Raw genomic sequence first — 13670 nt, 5'->3', positions numbered from 1 at the left:
CACCAGACAGAGAGAGAGAGTAGGGAAGATCTTACTGATGTGGTCTATTACTACATGTCTAGCCCTTCATGTCGGGAGGACCTCCCAGGTGCCAGCAAGCACTCACTGCCTCAGCTTACAACTTTCAGCTGCCCGAATGCACCCCTGGTTTGAATTCAAGGATGCTTTAAGCTTGAGCTGGGGGCATGTGGGTCTCCGAAATACTGCTGGGCCTGAGCTGCTAGTGCAGCAGGAGCACAGGTATGAGCGGTACGGCTCATCGGCTGTCGTGCCAGGCAAAATGCTGCCCTACAATGCAGCTGATCTGATTTGAGTGGGGTAACCAGATCATCTGAGTGCTGCAGGGATGTAAGAGAGGGTTATAACGCTTGTTAGGTAGCTGGAGTAAGTACTATACCCAAAGGCAGTCTGTGCCAAAGTCGGAGTTGAACTAGTCTCTCTCCTGGTCATTTAACCTTCCTTCCCCCTGGATTGTTAGATGTATGGTCACTCTGCTTGTGCACGGCTGCTCGGGTTATGTCCCGTGAGTATCCTGAGTTACGCACACACAGCGACTTCTCCTGCGTTACATTCCCGGTACAGAACTATTCTTCTTGGAGCTGCTGATCTCTTGGTCTGGCTCCCATCTGCTCATAAAATAATAATTGCTCTCTTGATGGACCAAGCCAGGCTGTTTTTTGGTACTTTCTCTTCTGCGTTTTATTGGTAGTGAGCTAATTCCGTCATTTCTGAGTGCATACGTCAATGTCCTTTCTGTGTGCACCTGCTTGAGCAATGTGCTGCTTGGCTGCTCATCTCCTTCAGTTAGTGCTGTAGCTGGTTAGGAATGGCACCAGAGTCTGTCCGAGTGGGTTTTATGTGGGAATGATGCCTGAGCAAAAATCCTATGCTTAAAAAGGCTGTAAAATTTCAAAACCCTGCTGCTTGATCGCTTTTCTGGTGGAGCGAAAGCGCTATGCTTTGCTTGGCTGCCCTTTACAATGTTTGGTACTCAAGATAAATTTCTCCAGTTCAGAAGGTGTCCTGAGACTGTTCCTCTCTCTGTGCTAGTGCCAGTGCTCTGCCTGGGAAATCATTTATAAATGTCTCATTAAAGACCTGTGTCTGCCTCCTTTTCTTTCTTTTTGTCATCGGATCAGCTCACTGAGAGCAGCTGTCTTCACTTCCGTAATAGCAGCCCCGAAACCACGCTTGTGCCTTACAGATTCCCACAGCCTAAGAAACCGTGGACAACTCTGCACGTATGTATGTGCCGGGGTTTGCAGACATGGCGGGTTGAGACTGAGCTCGTTCCCAAGCTTTTTCCGTGCTTCTTTGAAAAGAAAAGACTCTAAGAAAGTTAGCTTTGTGCAGGATTTATAAAGAAGCTGAACATATGGTGTGATTACAGCTATGCAGCCAGAGAGGCGTGCGAGTGCGTGCTGGTGGTTTGAGGGGAGGGTGCGTTACGCGGCGCATCGCTTGGGCTGCTGGAAGGAAGCTCGCCATCCCTGTGAGTGTATCTCCCCCAGTTGGCGTGCTCGCTCTCGGGGCTGTCTCATGGGTTACCACCGTACCGGGCTGCTTTCTAACGCTCCTTTCTGTCCTTAAGTCTTTTAGTAGTTGCAACAGTCTGGGAAGGTAAGCCAGTTTGGATGTGGGGCTGGTGGAACAGGACTTACTGAGTATTTACAGCTAAGGGCTTGTTTAAGTGGAAAAATATATCCTCTAGTTAGAATAAGCTATGGTGAATAAAGTAATGCTTCCAAGTGGAGTATTCTCTAGGTGAAGTGATTTTGTTATTTATTTACGAAAGAATGAAGCCTGTATTATTCCGTAATATACGAGGGGTTCCTTTAGTATAGTACTAGTTTTTCAAATGTGTCTGAGACTTATTTCTGGAGACTGGGGGTGGCACAAACTGGGGAGAAAGGCACGGGTGTGCCGTTCTCTTTATCAAACCTGAAACACCCTTGAAATTGTGGGATTTTTGTTGTCATTATTTTCTGGGAAAACAGGATGCTGCCCCAGAGGTGTGATAGATGGGCCCCGTTTTCAGACTGGAAAATGTTGAATAGGGTATTGAAACATGAATGTTGAAAGAATATACTTATGGTTTTAAAAATAATAATTATGTAAAAATTATGACTGTAATCTTGAGATGAATAGATCCATCCATATGCTGCAAGTTAATTATCCCTCAGTGAAAGAAATCTTGTGCGTTTTCTACTAGTCACTCGGCTCCCCAGTGCCCTGTGCTGCCAAAACCTATCTGCTTTGCATATTCTGTTGAATACCATTGTTTATTTGAAAAACTTAAAAACCTCACACATGACAAATATCTATTGTTGCCGTTTGTTTCCTTTAAGAACTATACGGGATCTGATCTAGCATAGCTGGTAAACCCCTGGGTCCTCCATCCCTCCCGTCCCCAGCGGGCGCCACGAGTGCACGTCTCGCCCATGGCCGAGCAGATTTTGTACCAGTCAGCCTCTTGAATGAGACCTTTATAAGAAAGCCTTTGTTCAGTACGGCTGTTTGAGGTTCAGTGCCCTTCCCAGCTGCCCTTGTGAAGACAAATATCTGCCTCAATGGGCATCTCCTTGCATTCAGTGCAAAGCAACTTTGCAGTGGTTCTCATTCACTTTTGCTTGCTCGTTCCTAATTCTTGTTCACTTTCTTATTGTCCTCTTTTCCTTCCTCCTCATTGCAGGTTTCTTTCTAGGTACCTCTCTTCAAAGGAGCCAAAGACAGTGATGCTGAAGTTGTACCAGACCTTAATACCCACGCTGTGGGGGTTATCCGAGGGAACAGCAGGGGCAATAGATTTCCAGGGTGCCAGATGCAGAGCTTTTCTCTGTGCCAGTGATTGCGTTTAAGTCCCATGGGATAGGTGATTACAGCCCCAACTTTTCAGCTTTGAACTTGCAGAGCTTTCAGTCGTTGTTTCTAAGTCAGCCATAAATCTCTCGGGCTGCTTCCTCCCACAGCGTGCTGCCGGGGATTCAGCTATCACTGGCAAAGCATTGCTTTCTCTCGCAGTCAGTCGCGTCTTCCCTCTCTTTCTGCCTTATCCCGCAGCTTGAAAGGGCCGTGATAAATCTTTCAGAAAACAGCTGCTTTGTTGCTGTGCTCAATAATTTGAATTTGGGTACAGCAGAGTGGGCTGGCTTTCACTTGATTGCCAACAGCGTCATGTTTATGTAATCCAAGCTGCTGTGAGAAGCTCCAGTCCCTGTGTGGGAACCTAGAAATAGATGTAGCGAAGCTGTACCATCACCAAGCGCTGCGAAAGCAGCACACACCAGTGCTTCTCCTGTGGGAGAGCTCATCCGCCTGCATGGCTGCTGCTGCCAAATCATAGAATGGTTAGAGTTGAAAGAGACCTTGAAGATCATCTCCTTCCACCCCCTGCCCTGGGCAGGGCCACCTCCCACCAGCCCAGGTTGCTCCAAGCCCCGTCCAACCTGGCCTTGAACACCTCCAGGGATGGGGCAGCCACAGCTTCTCGGGGCAACCTGCCCCAGGGGATCACCACCCTCAGGATAAAGAATTTCTTCCTAATAGAGAATTTAAATCTCCCCTCTTTCAGTTTAAAACTGTTACCCCTCATCCTAGCAAATGAAGCCCCGTCTCCCTGCCCGTGGTGGCAGGTGGCAGCTCCTGGAGGTGCAGCAGGTTGTTCCTCCTTGTCTCTTGCCCAGTAGACCGGCTCCCATAGTCAAAAGGGACTGAGGCTTTGACAACGGATACTCTGCACTGTCCTTCTTCGTTCCCCTCTCTGTAGGGGAAGCTCTAATCAGCTCTGCTGTCCATCGTGTAGTGAATTTCTGTAGTATTATGGTTGGAGGTGAAATGGTATTGCAGACCCAGAGAGGCTTACAATGCTTGCAATGGAAGAATGCAATGAAAGAAAATGGGTAAAAAAAAAAAAAAAAAAAAAAAAAAAAACCAAAAGAAAAAAAAAAACAGAGCCAGGAGGTGATAGGTGCTTGGTTGCTAAGACAACACACTGCTACTGTATCCCTCCAGCTCTCAGTGGAGGGTGGTGGTCTGTTAGGTGGGAAACTATCACCCACCACAAGTGTTTGGTGCCCCGAGTACGGGCTGCAGCTTGAACAGTGTCTGATGTCCCAGCTGGGACCACGTCCCCACGTCGTCACCTGCGCATTGAACCACGTGGCGAGCCAGGCTGCTCTCATGCCTCTTAGGCTCTTACCTAATCCTTGTGGCAGTAAAAACATGCATTATTCCTTTCAGGTGGCACCCCTGTGACCAGCAGTGGCGTTTTCCAGCTGGCAAAATCTGTCTTGGCTTGAAAAGGGCATTACGGTGCCCTGGTCGCAGGGCTGTCCTGAAACCCTGCCCGGGCTGGGAGGCAGCAGAGCTGGTACTGAATTTTTTTCACTAGTTAGTTTGATGGTAGGGCTGTGCGCTCAGAGATGCTCATGAGCTGCAAGGCATGGTGTCCTGTCACAGGTTAGGGACATCTGTAGCATGGGCCAGTGAGATGAGGCTGTAGTGTCTTCAGGTGTTGTGACAGTGACGCTTCTGCCAGGCCAGTACAGCTTTTCTTGCTGGCTGGTGGATGAGAAGCTTACTGACTGCCATGGAGAGGGAACGCAGCCTGGGAGTGGACAGGCAGTTCTGTGCTACTTGTAAGGCTGTCTTGTGATGTGGTGGGATTTGAGGGCAAAAACCTGTGACAATTAAAATGCAGAAGGAAAAAGACCTCTCCTGGGGGCATTGTAAAGCTCTTTTTGTAAATATCACGTGTTTCCTCATTTCTCCCTCCCTTCTTGGCATGAGACGCTTCTCTGGTATATCTCCTTTTGCTTTTTCTTTTTTTTCTTTTAAATCTAATGTGCCTCCATTTTATCAATTAACTGCCTGTCTCCCGATTCCCATGGCAACGCAACAGGCTGTTGCATTTCTGATTTCTTTGGCAGTTGGGGTGCCTGGCATGTGTCTCAGGAGCAGTAACGTTACAAAAGGGTTCTGCAGGGAGTAGGAAATACACGGGCAACACTCACCATGCACGCTTCTCATGCTAAACTGTTTTTCTCTTCCTCTCCCTCCTCCCATTCAGAAACAAGTTTCCTTCCCCCTTTGTTTCAGTCACTCGGTGATAAGAAATGAGCAACTGAAGTGCTGTGGGAGGTCGAAAGATGTGGAGGGAGTGAGAGGCTGCGTGGTTTCACTGGATGTGGATGGCACTTAGACATAGTATGAGGCTGAGCGTCTCATCAGGGATCCTGCAAGGAAGGTTATTCCTGCTTTTTTTAGTAAGTGCTCTGTTCTTCCTGCTTCAACTTTCAGAGCTTGTTTGAAGGGAGGTTTCTTGCTCCTTCGCCTCACAAAGCTGTCTGTTCACCCCTTCCTACAGCAGGCGTTTCCAAGAGCTGGAAAAGTCCATCTCCTGTTTGCACAACTCCTTGTGCTTCCAGGGATTTCAGACACATGGCTTTCATTGACACGGTAACGAGAGCCATGTGAACAGGCTGAAGCTGCGGTTAAAACCTATAACCTCTCCAGCACTTGGCTCATAGGAATTTGTTCGGCTCCTGAAGTATGGGTGCCCTGTCAGCGTGGGGTGCCCTGTCACTGTGGGCCTCTGAAACTGATGGGACAAGTTTGCAGAAAGGGTCCTAAGCACCAGGTCTGCTGTGGTCGTTATTAATGCGTCATGCGTGGGCGTTACAAAAGCTAAAGGGGAAACAGAGATTTAGAGTTGGATAAGATAAGCGTTTAGTGGACGCTGCGTATGACTTTGATTTATACATTGTTGTTCAGCCCCGAAAGCTGTGACCTACAGGAAGACCATTTAAAGCGAAAAGAATGAGCCGGCTAATGAACACAATAGGGTTGTAAAGTTGGAAAACCTGAGTGGAAGAGATCCTGCTTACTGCCTGTGTCTCGGAGCCTGGTCCCAGCGAGAGGGAGGGAGGGAGGAGCTGCTGTCACAGTCTTGTCTAGCAAGCGAGGTTTGTGTTGGACAGAGCAGCAGCAGGAGATCCTCTCCGACCAAGAAGGAAAGGGCTTTCTTCATCTCTGGCTTCCAGGTGAGCTGCTGAGATAGATGTCTAATAGTGACATTCAGAGAGTTCGTGTGGCTTCTTGATCAGCATCATCAGGTAGTGGCTGGGTTAGAGTAGGAGATACTCTACATTTTACTGAGTTTGTTTCTCGTGTGTAGCTCTGTTCTCAACTCATCTCATATCTGAGAACTGTACCCTCGCTTTGCTGTTAGTGAGTTTCTTAGAACTTGGTGTTTAATTGGGGAATCTGACTAGAACAAGAAGATTGTTCTTCTCCAGAAACAGCAAATCCAAACGAGACAGGCATAGACCAGCTCGTTTGATGCCTGTAGGCTGGAGAAAGCTCAGGAATTCTGAGCACTCGAGTGGCTTTCCCCTAAGCTGTAAGAGCTGCTTGGAGAGTGGGTAACTCCAGGTGTCGGGTCTTGGAGAGCAGTGCCATCATCTGATGTCTGTTTTGGGCCATCCTAAGATACTTACGGGATCGAAGACAAGTTGCTCATCACTACCTTTTGCCTTCTGAAGGGCTGGTGACTCCCTAAGGGGGAGGATCAGAGCTCAGTTTTCTCAGACGACGCTGAATGTTGTCTGGCCGTCTGGTTAATCGGTCCATCAGACCTGAAGCCAGGAAGAATGGGGTTAGCTTGATCATAGTGACTCTGGGCCTCTGTGAAAACCTAGTGCACAGAAGCCTGTTAGCTGCACTGTAGGAGAATTGGTGGTTATTTATTATTTTATATGTGGGTAATGAAGGTCGTGTAAAGTACAAGTTTCTACAGCGTGGCCATAAAGAAGGTGAACCTGCAGGCAGTTCCTTACTTTTAAATCCTATCTTTTTCATTCATTCACCTCATGGTAGAGACTAATAATGCTTCTGACTGCACTGCTCGGCTTGAGAGCCTGTAATTAGACTGTTTCCCTGAGATGGTGTAATTACTGTAGTTGGGCAGCCCTGCCTGTCAGACAGGCACCTAAAATGAACAAAGTGTATAAAGTCCTACTAAAATTTTGACTCTATGGGGAACACAATGTTATGCCAAGAGTCCAATGAACTGTTCTTTTTTTTCCAGTCCAAGTCAGTTTTTGAAGGTGTTTGCTCTTGCAGTGAACAACGGTGAGTCTGGATGTGGTTTTAAATGCTGCTGTGTTGTTTGTTCAGCCTTGGGCAGCCTTCCTGCCTTTCTTTGCTTGAGCTTCGCCGCCGAAGGGTTTGCTTCTCCCAGCCGCGTTGCAGAGGTGTCGGTGAGAGCTAATGTAACCTGTATCTCGATCGTTAACTAACAGCCCTAATAAAGACTGCTAGTGTGCTGAAACTCAGGCTCCAGTAGGACTAGAAAGACAGCTTTGATCTTTTGTGAATACAAACGCAGAGCCCCCCCAGATTTCTGTGCTTTAGTTCCCTGTTCAGTAGAGTTGAATTCGGCTGTTCTGGTTGGCATGTTGCATATATCTGTCACAAACACGTCAGCGGCATGAGATCTGTGTGTTCCGGCACTCTGCTGAGCATGAAACCAGGTGTAAGTTGTGATTCTAATTTAATTTTTTTTTTCTCTCATACCCATGAAAGGAGAAATATACATACCACAGACGTTGTTGGTGATAAACCCCTGTAGTCATCTCTGGTTATTAAACTGAAAGAGTCTTTTTAAAATGTAACTTGTTGGTTCCTAATCTAACTGCTTTACTGTCTTGTGCTATTAAGCATTGAAATGAAAATGATGGCCTTATTTTCTGCTTATGGTTGTCTTTATGCTTCACAGGGATGGAACCCTGTTTCCTCTCCCCCCGCCCCCCTTTTTATTTAAAGTCTTTTGTAAAGCTCAAAAGCTCTAAGCATCCTTATAGTCTTTTGTTTTCCAGTTTTTAAGGTGAAATTTACTCTTGGATGTAATGCCATACTCCTAATGGAGCTCCTTTTAAGGTAGTCTTTTACAAGACTGAGAGTAACACAAGCTTGAAAGTCAGGCATTTCCCCCCCCCAAAAACCCCAACTAGTTAATGAAGAAGGTGTGAGGTTGAGGAAGCTTTCAGAGCAGGGCGCAAAGGCCAAGAGAAGGCAGCTCAGGGACTGCGACACGTCCCTTTCTCCGGGGCAGCTGGCTGAGCTTTGTCGGGAGCACCGCGGACTCGGTTGCTGCTAACCTTTTTTGTTGGGAACGGCATTTCTGCTACTGCCCTTTCTGTGCCCATCGTGGGATGGGCCTCTTGCACGCCCCATTTGGCTAACGCTCCCAATCCAGCTCCAGCCCAAGCCTAGTGAGCAGGCTGGAGGCGATTCTGATCATAAGAGGAGTTTGTACGATTGTGCCTTAACTGCTGCTCTGTTCCAGGCCAGACCGGGTTCGGACCAGGCAGAGGGACTGCTGTCTTCCAGGAGCCACGATCAAACTGGTGCAGTTGTGTCATAGGGATTTGCACGAGTGTCGACTCTGGAGTCTAATGAGAACCAAAGCGTCAATTTTAATCCCTCTTAATGCATCTGGTTTAGCAGAAACTGTAGATTCTTTATACTGGCACTGAAGCGCTCGTGCTTTTTTCTTTCCCCTGACATTAGACCTTTAGCAAAGCTTTGAAGTATCTTGGTTTGAGAGCTTTTACGTTCTTCAGGCTTTCTCGGAGCTGAGCATGATCTGTCAGGCCCATTACTTCTGAAAGACCTCTAGAAATGGTGCAGGCTGAGCACTAGTGATGGCTGAGGCTGAACGAGTTTCACAGTTCATTTCAGATAAGCACTCAAGTTTGGCTTGTCTTTGCAGGTGCTTAGACCTTCACTGTCAGCCTTGTCTGGTAGCAAATAAAAATTTCATCCTGCATGTGTTTGTAGGATTTTCTGGTTGGTGGCACCTAGAAATTTCAGCTTGAATTTTGACTGAAGAGTCCAGATAGCTTTCATTGAGTGCAGGGGATGTGGGACCGAGTCTCGTGCATATACACCTTCCCTCAAGCACACTTGGGACCTCAGTGCTACCAAGAGCTGAGGATGACTGAAGGTTTAGGGTGTATGAATTGCTGGATCTTATTTCACAGAATCCCAGACTGGTGAGGGTGGGAAGGGCCCTCTGGAGCTCCCCCATCCCACCCCCTGCCAGAGCAGGGGCACCTCCAGCAGTGGCACAGGACGGCATCCAGGCGGGTTTGGGATGGCTCCAGAGGGGGACACTCCCCCACCTCTCTGGGCAGCCTCTGCCACTGCTCTGCCGCCCTCACAGCAGAGAAGGCCCTCCTCAGGTGGAGATGGAACTGCCCATGGTCACGTTTGTGCCCGTTCCCTCTTGTCCTGTCACTGGGCACCACTGACAAAAGACTGTTCCCATCCCTCTGGCACCCTCCTTTTAAGTATAAGCATTGATAAGATCCCCCCTCAGTCTTCTCTTCTCCAGACTAAAAAGCTCCAAGTCCCTCAGCCTTTCCTCATAAGAAAGGCATTCCAGTCCCCTGATCATCTTTGTAGCCCTTTGCTGGACCCTCTCCAGCAGTTCCCTGTCCTTCTTAAACCAGGGAGCTCAGAACTGGGCTTATTTTGCAAGCTTATGTCCCCAGTCTTTTGCATGGTTTCTCTTTGAGCTTTACTTAACCTCTCCCTTTAACCTTCTGAGAGTTTTAATGAAGTCCATATGTCCTTATCTTTCTCTCCCCTGGGGCCTGGGCTGAAAGTTTGTGACGGGAGTTTGACACTGGGGTCAGCAAGAGTGGGGTCGCTGCTAGCTCATTCGCTTGGGTTGTCTTTGCTTCCTTTCAGGTGACAGTCACGTATTTAAGGCCCTTCTTGTGTATTACGGAGAGTTTGGCTGATCAAGGGTGTGCTGGAGAGCATGAGTGGGACAGTGAATTTCCAGCATCACCTGCTGCAATCGCCAGTTTTCCTTCTCCCAGCACAGCGAAGCGTTGCTGGAGGTCTGGCTTTGGCTTGACGGGCCGATGCCGGAATAAGAGCGTTCTTTGTTGCAGGTTTTATCGAGTTCAGTGCACGGCATGTCGGCCCCAGGAAGGCTGTGCGTGGAAGGGTTTGTAGATGCTTCCTGTTTATAGCCATGCTGTTTATACTGAACATACCCCAGGTGTCTGCTCACTGCTGGGTTCTGCTCCAGCAAAGGGCACGGCAGCAGCTGGGAAATTGAGTAATTTGCAAAGGCAGCTGCGTGGTCCCATAGGAGCTATTAGTGCCCTTGGTGGGACTCTCAGTGGTTGGACTGACTGCCTGTATCCAGGCACGTGGAGTTCTCATAGCACCAGGTACTAAAACATCAGTACCTCACTCATTTATTTCTTTTTCTTTTTTTTTTTTTTTGATAAAAGTATGACTTTGGCATCTTTCTTCAAAGCAGTGTTGGTCTCCTTTTATCCTTAAGCACCTACCACCACTCCTGTCTTTTTGTGCTTATTCACATTAGTGCTGCCACGCGAAATACCCTCTGGTGCTCTGATGGGACTGGGAGTAAGTGGGCATTGTAAAGGGGGATGAAGACATAGAATTGGTTCTTTATGTTGTGTGCAAGACCTGCAGAAACTGGGCAGCGTACAGGGATTTCGGTGCAGATTGCTTTTCCTGATGAGGAAGATGTGTAAGTAACGGGGTTGCTCAGGTTTTAACCTTCACCTAGCGTAAAACTGCAACCCAAGTCATGGTCCCAGATGTTTCCTTTTTTGTAAATGCCCTTTCCTGGTGTTTTAGCTGCCTTTTAGGATTTCTCCTCATACCAAAACCTCTTTTCCCTTGATTCACAGGCTCACCTTTACACAAGCAGGGTACCACCTCCACCGCCAGCGCCGAGAAGTCGGGTTCAAAGGTTGCCGAGGTGGGCGATGATTTCCTGGGAGACTTTGTGGTGGGCGAACGTGTCTGGGTAAATGGAGTGAAGCCAGGTGTGATCCAGTATCTTGGGGAGACGCAATTTGCTCCAGGCCAGTGGGCAGGGGTCGTTCTGGATGACCCGGTGGGTAAGAATGACGGCTCCGTCGGTGGAGTACGTTACTTTGAATGCCAGCCGCTGCAAGGGATTTTTACGCGACCGTCCAAGCTGACGCGGCAGCCGGTGGCCGAGGGCTCGGGGAGCGACGCCCCCTCCGTGGACTCCCTGACGGCTCAGAACTTGTCACTGCACTCGGGGACGGCCACGCCACCTCTCTCCACTCGCGTCATCCCCCTGCGGGAGAGCGTCCTCAACAGCGCCATGAAGACGGGGAACGAGTCTGGATCTAACCTCTCGGACAGTGGGTCTGTGAAAAAAGGGGAGAAGGACTTACGGCTTGGAGATCGTGTGCTGGTGAGTTGATCGCGGGCCCCCCCGAGAAAGGCAAAGGACAAGGGTTTGTCCCCTCTTTAAGTGTTCCTGGTCAGGCTTAGGGCAAGACAAAAGGGGGACAGAGTTGGTGGTGAGGTGTGGGACGGAGCTTGGCCTTGGAAGGGGATGCCTGGACCAAGCAGGCATTGAACTTCTGCATTCATTGTTATTTGGGATGCTGTGTCTTCTCTTTTTCAAATTGACGTGAGAGAACATATTCCAGAGTGTTTCTTGTATTGGACAAGTCCTGAGCAGTAGAATGAGGTCAGAGAGGCCAACTCAAACGTGGGAGGGAAATGGGAGAAAAATCATTGATTTATTATTTTCTAATCCAGTGGTACTCGCCATAATGGTGTGTGTTGGGGCTTTCAAGGAACTTGCAACAGGGTGTCTTGTTGCATGTGGTCGTACATATTCTGCAAGTATTTGCAAGACTGTCCCAGCTGATCACTCACCTTTTGGTGCTTCAGTTTTCATGTGTTGGAGATGACACTAACTCCTTTCCTGTACAGAGAGGAACTTGAAGTTTTTTTAATAACAGGGCAGGAGTTCAGGGGAGATCGCTATACTGATGGATGGGTTCTCCGCATCTGACTTCTGCTGTTTTCATTATCTAGAATAGAGTACCTGATGACTTTGAACCAAAATGCCACACTTGTGCTAAAAATGGCATACTGGAAGTTTGCCATCAAGCTCGTCACCATTTGTGTCCTAGCAAAGGAGTAGTGCTTTCAGTGGAGGTTTAGAAGGAAAAGAAACATATCAAAGCATGGAAAAAATGAGTTTTGTTTAGTGTGTGTGGTGCATATCAAATACTGGAGGAGCTGAGCATTTGAGCACGGATCTGTTGCAACTGCATCCCCATTAATATCCCTGGATCTAAAAGATAAAGGTGACTCTGGCCGGCAGCGATGACAGGTTGGTCTTTGCGCATCCTGGGCAATCTGGCTCCCATTTTAAGTTTATTGTTTCCTTCTTGGGGCATGGTTAATAAAGGCTTGGGCAGACCGGGGCTCCGCAGCCGATGTGAACCAGGAGTGTGTGTGGGGTGGGGGGGTGTAAGAGGCAGCCTCGAATGTCCTTTGTGGTCTCGGAGAGTGTTTTTTCCTGCTGGCGATAGCGGCACCCCTGGGCAGGCTGGGGCTCAAGCTGATGGGGTTGATTCCTTTGCTCTCCGCAGCCCCACGGGGACCGTGGGCAGCTGGGCCATGTCAGAGCAGCCTTAGGCTGGAGAGCACCGAGAGGCTGTGATGGACCATATGCATCTTCTGAGTCAACATTTCACATGCCACAACCTGCTTGAGGATTTTGGGATCTATTGTGTCCAAATGTCAGGCATCTCTGGCATTGCAAATACACTTTTGAAGCTAGCAATGTGCTTGCACACCAAAACACTGTTGGGTTGTCCAATAGTTTTCATTTTATTTAAATGAAATTTAAAACAATTTTAAGTTTGTTCATTTTCAGAGGAAAAAAAGCGAAGATGGGTTTTGCTTGCGCCCACTGGATGTGACACTTAGCAAACCTGGGGTGAACACGTGGGCTTGTAGACCTAGCTGTAGAGGTGAGAAAGTTTTATATTCTCAAATTTTCCCCAAAATGTGCATTGCATCCTGTATCGCAGCAAGGGCTGACAGCTGCTCAAGGGTTTGTCGCTTGTCTGTCGCCCTCCTGACTTCACGAGTCTGCCTCTCTTCCCTCCCCATCCCCGCTGTCAGCAACGCTGCTGCTGTCCCTGCTGGTCCCGGGCCAGCGGTGGGCAGGGGGAGGTGGCAGAGACATTCTCTGTGTACACACGCACCGGTGCTTCATTTTGGTGTGTTAAAGCAGCCAGACATGGGGAAAAATGAACTTGGGGAATTGTCCTCCTTTGATGAGTTTATTTGTTTGCTCCCGTTTTCTCCTCTGCCTGTCGCAGGGAGTGGGGAGAGTGATTAGGTGAGAACTCCCCATTTTTGGAGCAGCAAGTCAGAGAAGGTAAACTGCAAAATATAAAATCTATGGTGAACTTAGCTCTGTTCTTTCTGAACCAGCCAGGCAATGGATAGCATTCTCCAGACTTAGTTGTTTCACTCCTCTCCTGCCTGTGAGCTCACCGAGGCAGGGTCTGTCCACTTAATACTCTGCTTCCTGCAGTGGTACTCACACAGATTGAGATTTCAGCGTACCCATGCAACACAAACTGTTAGCATCTCTCCCTTTGGCTTCTGTTGAGTTGGTTTTGGGGGTGGTTTTGGTTGCTTTTTTGTTTGGTTGGTTTTAATGAAGGTGCATCCTTAAAAGCCCTCCCTCCCTGCCTGCGGATTTATCCACCCTGAATATTATAAGGTAAAATTTGTTAGTGTAATAAATAGCTCCAGAAGAGTGAATT

At 48.3% G+C, this 13670-nt stretch overlaps 1 protein-coding gene across 1 annotated transcript in view; it reads left to right on the top strand.

Moving 5' to 3' along the window:
- CLIP2 (CAP-GLY domain containing linker protein 2) overlaps positions 1 to 13670 on the top strand; it is a 61779-nt gene that overhangs the window by 11556 nt on the left and 36553 nt on the right. The window contains exon 2 of the mRNA XM_009885181.1: positions 10743 to 11281. Within this exon, the coding sequence (XP_009883483.1) occupies positions 10743 to 11281 (539 nt within the window). The remainder of the gene's footprint in view (positions 1 to 10742; positions 11282 to 13670) is intronic.

The sequence above is a fragment of the Charadrius vociferus genome, unplaced genomic scaffold (genome assembly GCF_000708025.1).
Source record: "Charadrius vociferus isolate BGI_N301 unplaced genomic scaffold, ASM70802v2 scaffold54, whole genome shotgun sequence".
In the NCBI taxonomy this organism is placed as follows: Eukaryota; Metazoa; Chordata; class Aves; order Charadriiformes; family Charadriidae; genus Charadrius; species Charadrius vociferus.
This window is presented reverse-complemented; position numbering and strand designations above follow the sequence as displayed.